The sequence below is a fragment of the Trachypithecus francoisi genome, unplaced genomic scaffold (genome assembly GCF_009764315.1).
Source record: "Trachypithecus francoisi isolate TF-2019V2 unplaced genomic scaffold, Tfra_2.0 Lachesis_group5, whole genome shotgun sequence".
NCBI lineage: Eukaryota > Metazoa > Chordata > Mammalia > Primates > Cercopithecidae > Trachypithecus > Trachypithecus francoisi.
Genome location: NW_022681470.1, coordinates 24960210 through 24974394, shown reverse-complemented (window position 1 = coordinate 24974394; position 14185 = coordinate 24960210). Strand labels below are relative to the sequence as shown.

The window sequence follows — 14185 nt, the reverse complement described above, 5'->3', positions numbered from 1 at the left end:
CAATGTGCATATATGCACCATATATGAGTAGAATGTTCATAGCATTGGAAATTGATGTACCTGGGTAAATATCCATCATTAGTTGTATAATTAGAGTGGGTGGTGGAGTGACCTTTAACTTACTTAAATGAGATGTATAGTATTTGTCTACTTGGCTCAAAAGACTTCAGTAAAGATAAATAAAATAGGATGCACTCTCTGAAAGCAGACTCTAAATTAAAATGAATGACAGAAATCATATTTCCAAATACACAGTCTTACCTTGCAAATGGTATGAAGGAAAGGCTATACCTATAATGAAAAACAAAACAAAGGGTCAAATGAGATGAAGGGAGTAGCAGATTATCCAGTGGAATGGGCTTCTGAGCTTTAAGCGTACCTGCATTGATTTATCCAGACCCTCTCCCATCCTCAGCCTGGGGGGTGAGCATGTGCACACAAAGGCCCACGCATATACATGTATGTGTACCCAAACACACACACTATGGCCATGTACAGACAGGCAGCCACAGAAGAAGGGCAAAAGTTCATGTGGCGATAACCCCTATGACCTCAGCCTCACTGCAGTACTGCTATAACCTTGAGCTAGCAGCAATCACCTAAAACAGTCAGATCTCAGATACCCGGATGGCACAGAAACTCTATTCTGAAAAAGTATCAAATAAAACCCAGAATAGTTGAACCGCCCCCTTTTTTTTGAGACAGGGTCGTGCTCTGTCACCTAGGCTGCTGGAATATAGTGGCTCAATCATACATCACTGCAGCCTTGAATTCCTAGGCTCAAGCTTAGGAGGCTCAAGCAATCCCCCTGCCTCAGCCTCCAGAATTGCTGGGACTAAGTATGTGCCACCATGTGCCACCATGTCCAGCTAATTTTTTAATTTTTTTTTTTTTTTGCAGACACCAGGTCTTGCTACGCTGTCCAGGCTAGTCTCAAACTCCTGGCTTCAAGCAATCCTCCCACCTCAGCCTCCCAAAGTCTTGGCATTACAGTGTGAGCCACCCATACCTGGCACAGTTGAACTCCTAACATTTTATAAAGTCTAAACAGAATTTAACTTCTACCCAATTGGGATAAATTTTCTGCTCTGCTCCTATTAATTTTAAAAGAAGAGAAAAAAGAATAAAAAAGAAGAAGAAAAAAAATGCTACCAACTACTCTATGGGTGAAAATGTAGTATGTCCAAAGGTATCTTGGTAAATCCCAGTTAGCTCAGCACTGTTGCTTAGAAGGGAACCATATACAAGGAAGAGGCTCCAGAACTCTGAAGAACCAGGCACTGTGTGTCAGGCAGGCTGTAAGCTGGTCAGCCCTTAGAAAAGCAAACAGTCAGAAGACGTCAGTGTTGAAGGGAATATCACCATTCAGCTGAACCCATGTGAATGCTGAACCTTTGAAACTGGATTCAAAATCAGTCTATAAGCAAAGCAAGGTGTGTGTATATGGGTACCAATTTCTGCCCTAGAAGAAAATCAAAATATAAACAGTCTATCACTCAAATGTGCATTTAAACACACACACACACACAAAAACACCACCATCCTTCTCCATATCTTATACTTACCATGTACAGAAGCCCATTTACTTGTCAACATAGTACATTCCAAAAGGCAATATGAAACTATATTTATTCAAAAGTCCAAAATTGCTAAAGGGAGGGTTGGGAGTTAAGCTTACAGTCTTAAGATTCATTTCTACCAAATAGGAGTTAAACCAATTCTTGGGAACTTTAAAATGTCCAGAATCCTGTTTTCTTTGCATTGTAGCAAACATTTTTTTTCAAAAATAGGTGAGTCACATCTATATTCAAACTGTTCTGGCAGATACCACCCCTTGATACACTTTGAAAGAACTACAGAAATGTCTTGGAACCTGCAGATTCCACGTGTGTCACCACCCCCTCACTCGGATGTCGTACAGACTTGAAATGACCAAGAACCTACAGCCCCATTCATGGTTTCACAAAATGTCTCCAGCGTCCCTTTTACTATGCTTGGCTCTGGAGTTACAATTTCCTGCTCTTCAGCTAAATTACCAAAAATCAACACATACGCAGATCTTACAGCCCACAGACACACGTTTTTCCATTTCGTCAATGACTGTTCCTCATCTCCTGCTGACAATTCACTCTTTGTCCTTCTGTTAAATGATTCATTCTATCACAAATGTAACACTCATTATTTTTCTTACCGCTTTCCGTTTTTGTTAACCTCTATTGGACTCACAAGCCTTTTTAACATCCCTTATAATACTTTTATTGTCCTTGCACTTACCGGACATGAGTGGTTTAATAATATTTGTAACATCTCAAAAATCAACCATTAGTTCAGCAAAAATGCCACAGCAGGCAAGCAGCCTCCTGTGACCACTCAAGACCACTAATGCCATCTATTGGCAGTGGGCTGGGTTGATGGGCATTTGCTCTGGAGCCTGACTTCACTTTCATCAATGAGAATCCTTAAATTAAAGAGCTTCTGTGTTTTCTTAATTCTCCCACCCACAATATGTGAGTTTTACCTCCTTCGGCTACATTAGTCAGTAGGCTATGTGGGAGGGGATTGTTTAAAAGGTTACTTACCATGTCAGTGCCAAAGACTGCAAAATGCAGAAGATAAGTGCAAGTCCCTTGTTATGCCACTGGAAAAATAATAATATGGTTATAGGAGAGTGTGAGACAAGGGGCAAAAGCCAAAATGGTTAAGAAAAATTAAAATATACATTTACCCAAAAGGCAGAACACAGGGTAAGTGCAAAACACAACTAAAGGGAGAAAGGAAACATTAATTAATGACAATAACATGGCAGGAAAAAAAAAAAAAAAACTCAAAACTTGTTATTCTTGACAAACACACAATACTTATGCATCCTTCATCTCAAAGCAGTTAACCCACCTGAGCACCCATGTTTGGCAGAACAGTTAAAAATCTCCACGAAATCAAACTAGCCAATAAAGATTCACATAGTTTAAAAAGAGAAAGATGTTCTTTTACTTTCAAGTTTTCCCAGAACATCCGCCCAGCCAACAAATCACATTTCAGTCCCACCCATTCATCTGTCCATCCATCCTTTCATTCGAATGCACTAAAGTAAGCTTAACACAAATCTTGTACCTCCTACCGAATGCTAGTCTCTGCAGCAGAAAGCACATGCAAGGACAAAGGTTAACATGAGATATCAATCTCACAGTCAGCATGCCAGTTATTTGTTTACCTATCACCTAACACTTTCCCTCAGGCCATTCTTAAGAAAGCTCTTTCTATGGGAGACTTGTCCAGGCCGTGGACATCTGAGGCTGGCCAAGGACAACTGGTGCTAGAGCAGTTAGCCATGCCTTTCCTCGCCATCCTTCTATAACAGTAACTACTCAAATATGTCCTAAACATTCTCTGTGTCCAGCATTGTGCCCAATACTCTAAAAGGACACAAAATTATATAGTTAATGTGGTCACAGCTTTTGAGAACTCACCTATTTGAACAAATGAGATTACACAAATGAAACTAAAAATAAAAGTATGTTCATCAAGTTCCAAATGTTGTAATAGTTGTAAAAGTCCAGAGAATGCAGGTCTGGGATGATTTTGACAACCACAGGGAAGAAAATAGGCCAAAAATGAGAGGCATTTGGGGTCAATGGGATAGGAAGCTATAACAAAGCTGACGACAATGTTGTCAGAGCAGGGTACAAGGATGACAGGCCATATGGAGGCCATTCCCACTTTGGAGAGACTGACGAAAAACAGTAATAAGTCCCCAAGTCAGATAATGAGGAATAAAGAGGCCATTCTATAAGGCAGGACACCCACCCTAGAGAATGAGTCCTGTGTTTCTGAGTTACTCCCTCTAAGCCCTGCCTGTGTGTGGCTTCAACAGTCACCAGGAAGGTGTCTGAGCTCCCTTACTACCACCATACCACTCTGGCTAATCTGACATACAATGCCCTCTAGAGGTGCTTTTCAGAACGGGTAGCACCTTGACACCCACTGAAACACAAAGTAGGGGAGGAGGGGATCGCGGCATTAGGTAGAGTGTTCCCTTCTGCCACATGGTTATAGGAATAAGGTAATAAGTCAAGCTGAATGGAAAAAGAGAAGAGGTCCTTAGATTTAAAAGGAAAAAAATCTTATACAACAGAAATAAAAACTCCCATTTGAGAAGTCCAGCCAAAAAGCAGACCTTACCAGCACCATGATAGTTGCAATCAAACGTGTAGGCTCAAACATTCGCTTCAGCTGTTTCACTGGTCCCATGAGGAAGATGGTACTAAAAGGCAAACACACCCACACAAGCCGTTCAGAACAGAACTGCACTAGGCACACTGAGGCGCCTCCCCAAGATTTCCTGCGGCAACAGTAGCTAACATTTGAAAAGCTCTTATTCTGTGGAAGGCACTGTGCTGAAGGGCTTTTGTACATTATTCTCATTTAATCCATCACCAACCCATAAAGTAGGAACAAATACCACACAGAGCCCACAGAGTTACTTTATCCAAGGCCACCCAACTAGGGAATGATAGACCCAGGCTGTAAATGCATGTGGGTGTGACTGTAGAATCATATCATAACACTAGGTTAGATAAGCCTTCTCCTTGAGAGGTGCTACCTTGCCTCCCTGACAATACCTACTCATGGAAACAAACAAGGCTCAGGAAGTTTAACGAAAAACCATACCTTACAGGCTTAGGTAGGTTACGTTAAAAAGTAGAGCATTTCATTTTCTTTCATAATCTTCAGGGAATAATTCTAATGATGATGATATCATCATGGGTTATTTGTTGAATGTTTGCTAAATGCCAGATATTACATATATTACCTCATTTCTTCTCAACAATTTTGTGAGTTATGTATTACACTTATTTTAGAGACGAGAAAATCACACAGCTACCAAAGAGCTGGTACTTGACTCTATAGCTATTGGATTCCAAAGCTCTAAAAAGACAGTCCCGGCATGCTTGGGTTTTTGGTCGGTTTGTTTGTTTGTTTGTTTGTTTGTTTTGAGATGGAGTCTTGCTCTGTCGCCAGGCTGGAGTGCAGTGATGTGACCTCGGCTCACTGCAACCTCCGCCTCCCAGGTTCAAGTGATTCTCCTGCCTCAGCCTCCAGAGTAGCTGGGACTACAGGCACACGCCACCACATCCAGCTAATTTTTATATTTTTAGTAGAGACAGGGTTTCACCATGTTGGCCAGGATGGTCTCGATCTCTTGACCTCGTGATCCGCCCACCTCGGCCTCCCAAAGTGCTGTGATTATAGGCGTGAGCCACTGCGCCTGGTCCCCAGCATGCTTTCTGTATGAAGGAGAGATTGCTAGCAAGAATAATCACAAATGAAGCAGACTGTCATGTCTAACACATCAACTTGGCGTGAGCCACCACACTCGGCCAATAAGTCTTCCTCTCTTTGAAGTGCCATTAAGTTGCAAGGCTTCACTCTCAAGTGCCCCAACTAAAAGAACACTTATTTAACCTACACCGAATAAGAAGCAACAGTCAAGGCTGGTCCTAAAAATTAAACACAGCATATACACAAAACTATAACAGACTACAGGCAGACACAAACTCCCAAATACCCTGAAAATAACAATTTGCTCCCTTTATTATTTCCCTATACAGTGCTATGAAGAATCCAGCCCATAGGGATTTGCTAAAGAGCTCTTCTGGACTAAGCAACACACCCATATATTTATGCTCAGTCTAGACTATACAATGTAACTTACACTGTCTGCCCAAAACAACCCCCTACCAAAAGTTAGTATTGAAGAAAGCTTTAAAGGCAACAAAAGACATCTCTAAGGGTCAGCATTTTACTGTCATAAGCACTAATAAATTAAGCTTTAAGCAGGTGGCCAGAATCATGCACTCAATCATTTAATTAACATCCCCCATTTCCAGCTAGACTCAGAGCTAAGTTTGGGTACAACTGGGGACAAATAAGATACATGTGCAGCCCTTATCAAGTGGCTTACAGACCTAACAAGTCAGTGTAGTAAAACGCTACCTGCACTGGCACATAAATATAGATGGAATACTGAGAGCCCAAAGGAAGAGGTCATCAATTCTGGAGAGGAGGAGGTAATCAGGAAAAGCTTCACAGAAGAGGTAGCTTTTGAGCCAGGTCTTAACAAATGAGCAAGAATCTACCAAACCAGGGCAGCTACAGATAGGGCAGCATTCCAGAAGGAGAAAACAACCCAACAAGGGCACAATGACATTTTGGGAAATGCAAGAAGTTCAGCCTGGCTGGGAAGCACACTGGGTAAGGAATGGGACAACGGTGAAGCCAGATCTCAAAGAGGCTTGACTGTATGCATGTTGAGGAATTTGGACTTCATCTGTAGAGGCAAAACAGGGAGCCAGCCACTCGAGGGGGCTAAGTAGGGTTATAAATGAATGGCTCTACAGCACAGTGGAAAATGGCCTGGAGAGGGGCAATGGAGGAGACAGAGAGACCCAGCAGAGGCATCTTGTTCAGGTAAGGGTGATACAGGCCAAAGCTAACACGAGCTCAGATATCACCTTCTCTAGGAAGCCCTCCGTGACTCAGGTCATGTCAGCTGCCCCTCCTTGAGCATCTCTTTCCATATCTTGTTATATCATAAGTTATATGTCTGCCTGGCAGGGACCAAACTGGACTTGTCTTTGTATCCTCTGAGCCCAGCACAGAGTGTGATCAATGCTTACCCACTGAGCATACAAGTCAGTCAGTGAAGCACAAACAGCCATGGGGACACAGAGGAAGGAGTTAAGACAGGGATACATCAAGCCCTGGTGAGCAATCATGGAGGGGAGACTTGGACCCCCAGGACTCTGAAGCCATTTACAGAGACACAAGGGAAGGGAAAAGGGGGAAAAAAGATGCCTGAGTTCAGGTTCCTGCAGGTCATTCAGGTAGAGGCCAGGCCAGTGCTCCCAGCTGGAGAGGGTGGAGTTGTTAGCACCAGTGTGATTGAAGCATCAGTGTGAAAGCTTGACCTGGAAAGTCTGTGCATTCACAACATGCAGAATGGGCTGCCCACCTCCAGGAAGCGCTCAGATGCTCTGCCCACATGAGCTGCTACTCAAGTCTGGGAAGGTCTGACACTTAATAAAAACGAGTTTCCCTTATGGCCACTGGAGTGATGAGCCCTTTGAAAACCATCAACTCAATCTCTGACAGCAATAAGAATACAGCAAGCAGGAGGACTGGGTTGTAAACCCTGGAGAAATCAATGAACTGCTCTGTGCTGCAGTTCCTGAACATGTAAAATCACAATGGCAACACAGTTGCTGCTTTCTCTCAGGTGTTTCAAACTAAGAGATAAAATGTTGTCAAATAATAAGATATGAATGTGAAATAATCTAACTATTTCTCTCCAAATCCCTTACAACTACTGGAGCCTCTTCTTTCACCTCCCTCAAGGGCAACCAAAATCCATTTTCCCATCTAATGATTAGCTAAGATTGGATTTTAAAAAAAGTTACCTCCCAATTGATGCGATATTACCAAAAGTATAAAACACTGCGAAGAGGTGTAATCCCTTCCTGGGCACCCACAGCAGAAGAGTACCCTAGAATTTAAAGCACAGTGTTTGCACGTGAGCAACCCCTCCCACCTGGCCACACAAGCAGAGCTCAAATAGGAAGCCCTGAGGAGGCCATTTCCCTCCCCACCTCCCTGATTCCCCTCTCCTCTCATCCATGCATTTTAGTGAAGGGCAAAAGGGGAAAGGAGGTGGACAAAAGGGGAATATATAGCAAAGACGGGTAGGAGGAAAAGACAGAGGAGGGAGGGAAATCTTACCAGCACTGAGCAGAGAATTCCTATAGCAAAACACGCAATGAAGCCTTTTATCCTGGTCCCCCAGCTTAATGAAGATGCCTCAACAACCTAAAATTGAAAAAAAAAAAATACATATACACACACACTTACTAAAAACAAAGCAAGCACATAATTAAATCTAGAAAGTGTTAAGTTGTACTAGGGAAGGCAAGGAGCAGAGAATCCTACACACTCAGGCGATGGGAGTCCTCAAATCCAGACTTTATCACAGCTATAAAGTTATGATGCAGATATGAATCTCCTCTCCAGCAGCTGACAGCTGTGCCTCCCGCTGAACATCTTCAGAGGCAGAAACTCTTTGCCTCGAGCACAACCCATTTCACGAACAGGAAGGCAAGACAGCCAGTCCTAGAGTAGCCCAGAGCCTTCCCACAACCCACGCAGGATGAGGACCACACCTGGAAAGGCATGAGTCCACCTGGGACCCTCCACCAGGCAGGGTCCCAGGAAATAAGGAAAAGATGAGGGGACGGCACTCAAGCAGCTGCTCTACTGGTCATCCTCTCCTACGTCAACTCTCACCCGCATTATTTACTCTTGGTTCAGATGTTGTACTTACAGGGTGCCAGCATCAGTCAACTCATCCAAGTGCGAGACAGATCCTGGTTAATTAATTACTGTCCTGCTCATCCTGATTCTTTGCCATCATGATTAATCCCTTCCTGGAGCAAAGTTCAGGAGAAGCCAGGAGTTCCAAAAACACTATTGAAATAGGAGAGCCTGTGAGTAGCTCCCAGTGGTTCTTTTCCCATGTCAAAAATGACAACAGCTGGGCACAGTGGCTCATGCCTGTAATCCCAGCACTTTGGGAGGCCAAGGTGGGCGCATCACCTGAGGTCAGGAGTTGGAGACCAGCCTGACCAACATGGTGAAACCTTGTCTCTACTAAAAATACAAAAAATTAGCCAGGTGTGGTGGTACATGCCTGTAATCCCAGCTACTTGGGAGGCTGAGGCAGAAGAATTGCTTGAACCTGGGAGGTGGAGGTTGCAGTGAGCCGAGGTTGTACACTGTACTCCAGCCTGGGCAACAAGAATATAACTCTTGTTGTCTCGAAAAAAAGTGACAACAAAGTCTCTGCACTGGTGACCCTGCTAGTCTGTCCACCTGATGCAAGTGGGAACAGTTGTTCCAAGCTGGACAAAGACAGCTGCCAGTGAGAGACCAATACCACACAGGGCAGCTAGGCCATGTATATTCACACAGGGCTCACCTTGTATGGCCAGCATGGTCTCCATCTAGCAATGTGGTCAAAGTTCCCTACCATATTTCCACTGGGCTGATGGAAGAAGGTAGATAGCGGCAGAGAGTCAAGAGTCATTAGACTGGCAACTCCCTCAGCCTTGACTACCCCCAGCTCAGGGATCTGTTTTCAACCCTGTCTCCAGAGTTCCTGTCAAACCAGAAGCTTGAAAAGAACGATGAGAGGCTACCCTCAGGTGTGGCACGTATTGCCAAAGACTACCTTAATCTCCACTCAGGAGAAAGGTATTTAGGTCAGGTTATACATTCATACATATTGGAACTGAGCCCATGACCCTGCACAGAAGGCACAAATTAGGGATGATAACAGGTAGCAGGGGCCCAGTGTTAAGACCTGACAGATGAGCCACCTGGTTTTACGCTGAGGCAAACCTCTCCTGGAGGAGTCTGATTTCCCAAACCCCACTGGACTCCAAAATGAGCCATGTGATGATGCTCTGGTAGCAGGCTTTACAAGGCCCCAGACAATCTAGTCAGGCTACTTCTGACTAAAGCATTTAACCTCCCACCAGTCTCATTTGAGTGGTACCTAAAATGAGAAGGTACCACTCTTCCTACTCATGCAAGAACCAAAGAACTTACCTTGCCAAGGCGAGAAAAGAACTAGCTGCAGGTGGGAAGGAAAATTGGCCTGGCTTGTTTGTAGGAAGAAGAGTGGTAGTGGGATTGGCCTGGCTTGTTCTCAGAAAGAAGAGCATGGTGGGATTGGCCTGGCTTGTCTGTAGGAAGAAGAGCGGTAGTAGGATTGTCCTGGCTTGTTCATAGGAAGATTGTAGGATTGGACTGACTTGTCTACAGCAAGAAGAGTGGTAGTAAGATTGGACTGGATGGTTCCCTGAGCACTACATGTCATCAACAGGGATATTTTAAAAGATTCAACCTTTCTATTTTAAGAGGATAAACCATAAGGTTAAGAATGAAATCTGAATTGGCTTTGACATCTAGATTGCTAAATAACCTCAACAGAACAGTGAGATTCCAGCCCTCATAAAAATCAAAATAACTGACAATAGGAAGCAGTTCAGCCAAGAATGTGTTTCTGGTTTCTACCTTCAGAAAGGAAAGTGACACTCCATATTCAAGTCTCTCAAGCTGAATCCATCCAAATGTTACTGTTTGCCAAAATGGAAGGGGTGGGGGGCATATTTCACCACTGTATTTTTCCATTACATGTGGTTGCAAGTTCTTTTACACGCACATTTGGTCAGGGAAGGAGGAAGCTGTTGTTCCACTTCTTCTGACTGGACTCAGTGAAAGCAAAACACTTCTTTTGGCCAAATTATGAAAACAAACTCATAAAATATCTGTAAATTCATGACTGCTGGAAGCTGTGCTAGCATACTGTTTTTGGAAATTAGAGTAGCTAAAATGGTACCTGGATAGAATGTGTAGGCAATGCGCTCCCGGGCAGTCTGATTGACTGGCAGCTATTCACAAAGGTCTCTTTCACTCTGCGATGTGGAGAGAAGAGAGGCTCTTGCCAAGAAGAATACTAAGAATTGTTCAGAAAAACAGGATTGGTAGCCAGAAGGTGAGAAAGGAATACTGCTTCATTTCCACACTTTAAAATCAGATACTACTCATACCTTTCTTGTCCCCAGAATCCTTTATTAAAAAAACATAAAACCTATACTTTCAGAAAGAAGTCCATTGAAACTACAGACTTAAGGTGTACTTATGAAGATGAGGTATCAATCACAAAATTCATCGTGGGCTATAATTAGATACTGCCATGCAAATTTTATAACTACCTAGGAGAGGTAGGAGAAATAGAACTAGTCATACCTTTATGGTTTGCATTAAAGGAATGGAAGTTTTAAAAAGCACTCTCTTCTAGTGACCTCTTAAAGAGATTTTAAGAGTGCCTAATTCAACTTACCACACAAAACAGCAATTTCCCCACGGAATCCTCAGTTCTACCAGCCCCCAAACCATGAAAAATATGAGACAATTAAATCAGTACTAATATTTTAAAGGAAGCTCTGACCTAATCAGTAAACACTACGCTGAAACAGCCTGGAAGATGAAGTCAGTCGGCAACAAAACATTTCCCAGGAATTCAAGACTCGGGAAGTGCCATACAATGATGTTATAAACAGAATCTCACTCAGAAAGAGGAAACTGATCAAAGTATTTTAGAACAAGAACGAAGCACCTATTCCTTTTAAATTAGATCCAACAGATGCCTCAGCATAACACATTACAGCCCTTCTCACGTATCCAACACAGACATTCACCATTTTAGGTTAAAAGCCAGCTCAGCATTTATGTTTGCAAACTTTACTAGTCGTCCACCGTTGAGGGTCAGTCCACTGCTTCGTGATGATTTTCGAGACAATAATATCTGCATCATCCCACTGTCAACACTCCACCCCCCAAGAGTCTGCAGGCAGATAAAGTGTCTCCCTCTTAAGCACCAACTGTTCATAAAGGCTTGTTGACAATGGAAATAAAGCTTTAAATAACGAGGGTCAGCTACCTACAAGTCAGACCTTTCTTAGGCCTGGTCTGAGGTTCCACTTGAGATTCAAAATAGAGGCTAGAAATAAAAAAAAAAGAGCCCGTGAAATTACTCCTGAGCCTTGACCAATTAATAAAGGCAACAAATTAAAAAGAACCCATCAAGTAGTTTTGAAATGTTAAAAAGCTAAACTTCAGTGCCTCCAACATTCGATCCCATAGAGTTACTCCCTCAAGGTGAAGATTAAGAGGGCAAGTTTTGCATTCTGAGATGTCATGCAGAAAGTGTAAGTCCCAGTATCACACAAAACAAAACCGAATAAAATCAGCAACCACAAAGGTGGGTGAAAGCAGCCTGCTGAGAAAGACCTTGCTGAGAAACCAGAAGAAACACCGATTAGTTTCCAGTTGGCCGTATCATCTTAACATCCTCATTTCACAGATGAGGAAGAGAGGCTAAAGAATACACCAAAAAGGGAAGAGAAACGTTATTTTGTCATCCAAAAAGGAAAACAAAAGCTAAAAGCACCCCAAATAGAAATGCAGCATTCTATGTGGTTCTACGGTAGGACATTAGTAGCCAGGTTTCAGGACTATTAAAACTTTTCTAATAGGCCGGGCGCGGTGGCTCATGCCTGTAATTCCAGCACTTTGGGAGGCAGAGGTGGACGGATCACTTGAGGTCAGAAGTTCGAGAACAGCCTGGCCCAGATGGTGAAACCCCATATCTAATAAAAACACAAAAATAAGCCAGGTTTGGTGGCGGGTGTCTGTAATCCCAGTTACTTGGGAAGCTGAGGTGGTAGAATCGCTTGAACCCAGGAGGCGAAGGCTGCAGTGAGCCGAGATAGCACCACTGCACTCCAGACTGGGCGACAGAGTGAGACTCTGTCTCGGGGGGGGAAAAAAAAAAAGCTTTTCTAATAAAACAAACCAACACGCGGGCAGTCTCCTGAGGCGCTGGGTGTCTAGAGTCTAGGTGTGGGCACTGTGGACACAGAGACACAAGATGTGGTCCCTGTCATCATGGGATGGGGGGCAGTTTCTCCCCCTCAATCACAAGGCAATGTGTACAGGGAGTGTATAGGGAGTGTCACACCTATAACCTAAACCGGACAGAAAACCAAGGCAGAGCTCGGGGCGCGGCCACTAGCCCCGTCGCGAGGTGGGGACCGCCACCCCAACACCCCAGCCCGGGTCTGGCGCTCCGACCCACCCAGCGAGGGCTCCTTCCGCCAGGACCTCGGGGCCCCCAGCCCTATCCGGCCCTAAAGCGCATTTCCCGGCCGGGGCCGACAGCCTAATCGCCCGCCCTCCCACTCGCAGCTCGGTCCAGGGATTTCCTCCTGCGCCGCCCCCTGTCAGGGAGAATGGGCTGAAGGGGCGCGGGGCAGAAAAGAACTCCGCGGCCGACTGCCCCGCGCAGTGCCAGGGCTGCTCGCGGAGCCCTACAGAAGAGGAGGAGAAGGGGCAGAGCTACAGTCCAGAAACTCCAGGGAGTCCCCGCAGGCTTCCCAGGCCCGGGCCGGGGACGCAGCGCGGGAGCGCGGCGAGAGGGGGCCAAGGGCCCCGGGCTCACTCACCTCGGACAGGCCGCTCCGGTCCTCCGTGTCCTCCCCGCTCAGCACCTTCTTCAGTTTGTCCATTGCGGCCCAGTACCCACCGGCTCCAGCCCCTCAGCAGCAGCCTGTTGCGCCTCGCGAAGTTGACGGCTCTTCCGGGTACTAGGCAGCCGCCCAGCCACCCGGGCACCAACCGCGGCGCGCCCCGCCCAGGCACCTGCCCACCTGGGGGCGCCCGGCATGCCCCGCGCGCCCGCGCCGGCCTTCGCCCGCTTGTTTTTGTCCCGGGAGGCGGGTCGGGCCGGAGGGGCCGAGATTGAAGTCACCAGGCGCTGCTAAACATTAATTGGGCGTCCGGAGCAGTTTCAAACCCAAACGAGCTGCGCTCCCTCGCCCTACTTGATCCAGTCAACAAATGCTGAGCACCTACCACGTGCAAGGCTCTGGAGAAACAAAGACGGGGAATAAGCCTTGTGCAGACGGGAACAAAGGCTGTGTTTCATCCATATTGCGATCGTGCCTACACAGGAAAATATTTTTTTTTAATTACTCAAGGCCTTAACCTGGTGTGGTGGGGCATGCCTGTAAGCCCAGCTACTCCGGAGGCTGAGCCAGGAGGCTCACTTGAGCCAAGGAGTTCCAGGCTATAGTGAACTGTGGCCAGGATATTGCACTCCAGCCTGGGCGACAGAGGGAGACTCTGTCTCACACACACACAAAAAAAAAGTGACTGAAGGAATGTGGAAAGGAACAATAGATTGTTAAATTGTTTTGTGTTTGTACAATAGTTTGTTTTACTGACCTCAAAAAAAACTAAAAATAGACTGGGCATGGTGGCTCGTGTCTGTATTCCCAGCACTTTGGGAAGATGGCTTGAGCACAGGAGTTCCAGACCAGCCTGGGCAACATAGGGATACCTCATCTCTGCAAAAACATTTTTAAAAATTAGCCAGGCATGCTGGCGGGCACCTGTAATCCAAGCTACTTGCAAGGCTGAGGAGGAAGAATGGCTTGTTCTCAGGAGATCAAGGCTGCAGTATGCCACGATGTCAGTGCAGTAAGCTACTGCACTCTAGCCTGGGCAA

General features: G+C 45.2%; 1 protein-coding gene across 10 annotated transcripts in view; it reads right to left on the bottom strand.

The window, feature by feature from the left end:
- The window catches only part of SFT2D2 (SFT2 domain containing 2), an 89736-nt gene extending 75787 nt beyond the window's left edge, over nt 1-13949 (bottom strand). For 2 of the 10 annotated variants that reach the window (XR_004434162.1, XM_033198619.1), the window contains exons 1-7: nt 13122-13261; nt 7777-7863; nt 7458-7543; nt 4180-4261; nt 2726-2761; nt 2580-2638; nt 262-291 (exon numbers count right to left, since the gene is read on the bottom strand). Coding sequence is in view for 9 of the 10 variants with exons in the window: in XM_033198619.1 (XP_033054510.1) it covers nt 262-291; nt 2580-2638; nt 2726-2761; nt 4180-4261; nt 7458-7543; nt 7777-7863; nt 13122-13184 (443 nt within the window). In the remaining variant the exon portion in view is untranslated. Of the gene's footprint in view, nt 1-261; nt 292-2579; nt 2639-2725; nt 2762-4179; nt 4262-7457; nt 7544-7776; nt 7864-13121 lie in introns of all 10 variants that reach the window. The other 8 variants (XM_033198611.1, XM_033198614.1, XM_033198613.1 and 5 more) reach the window with 8 other exon arrangements.
- Between the last annotated feature and the right edge of the window lie 236 nt (nt 13950-14185).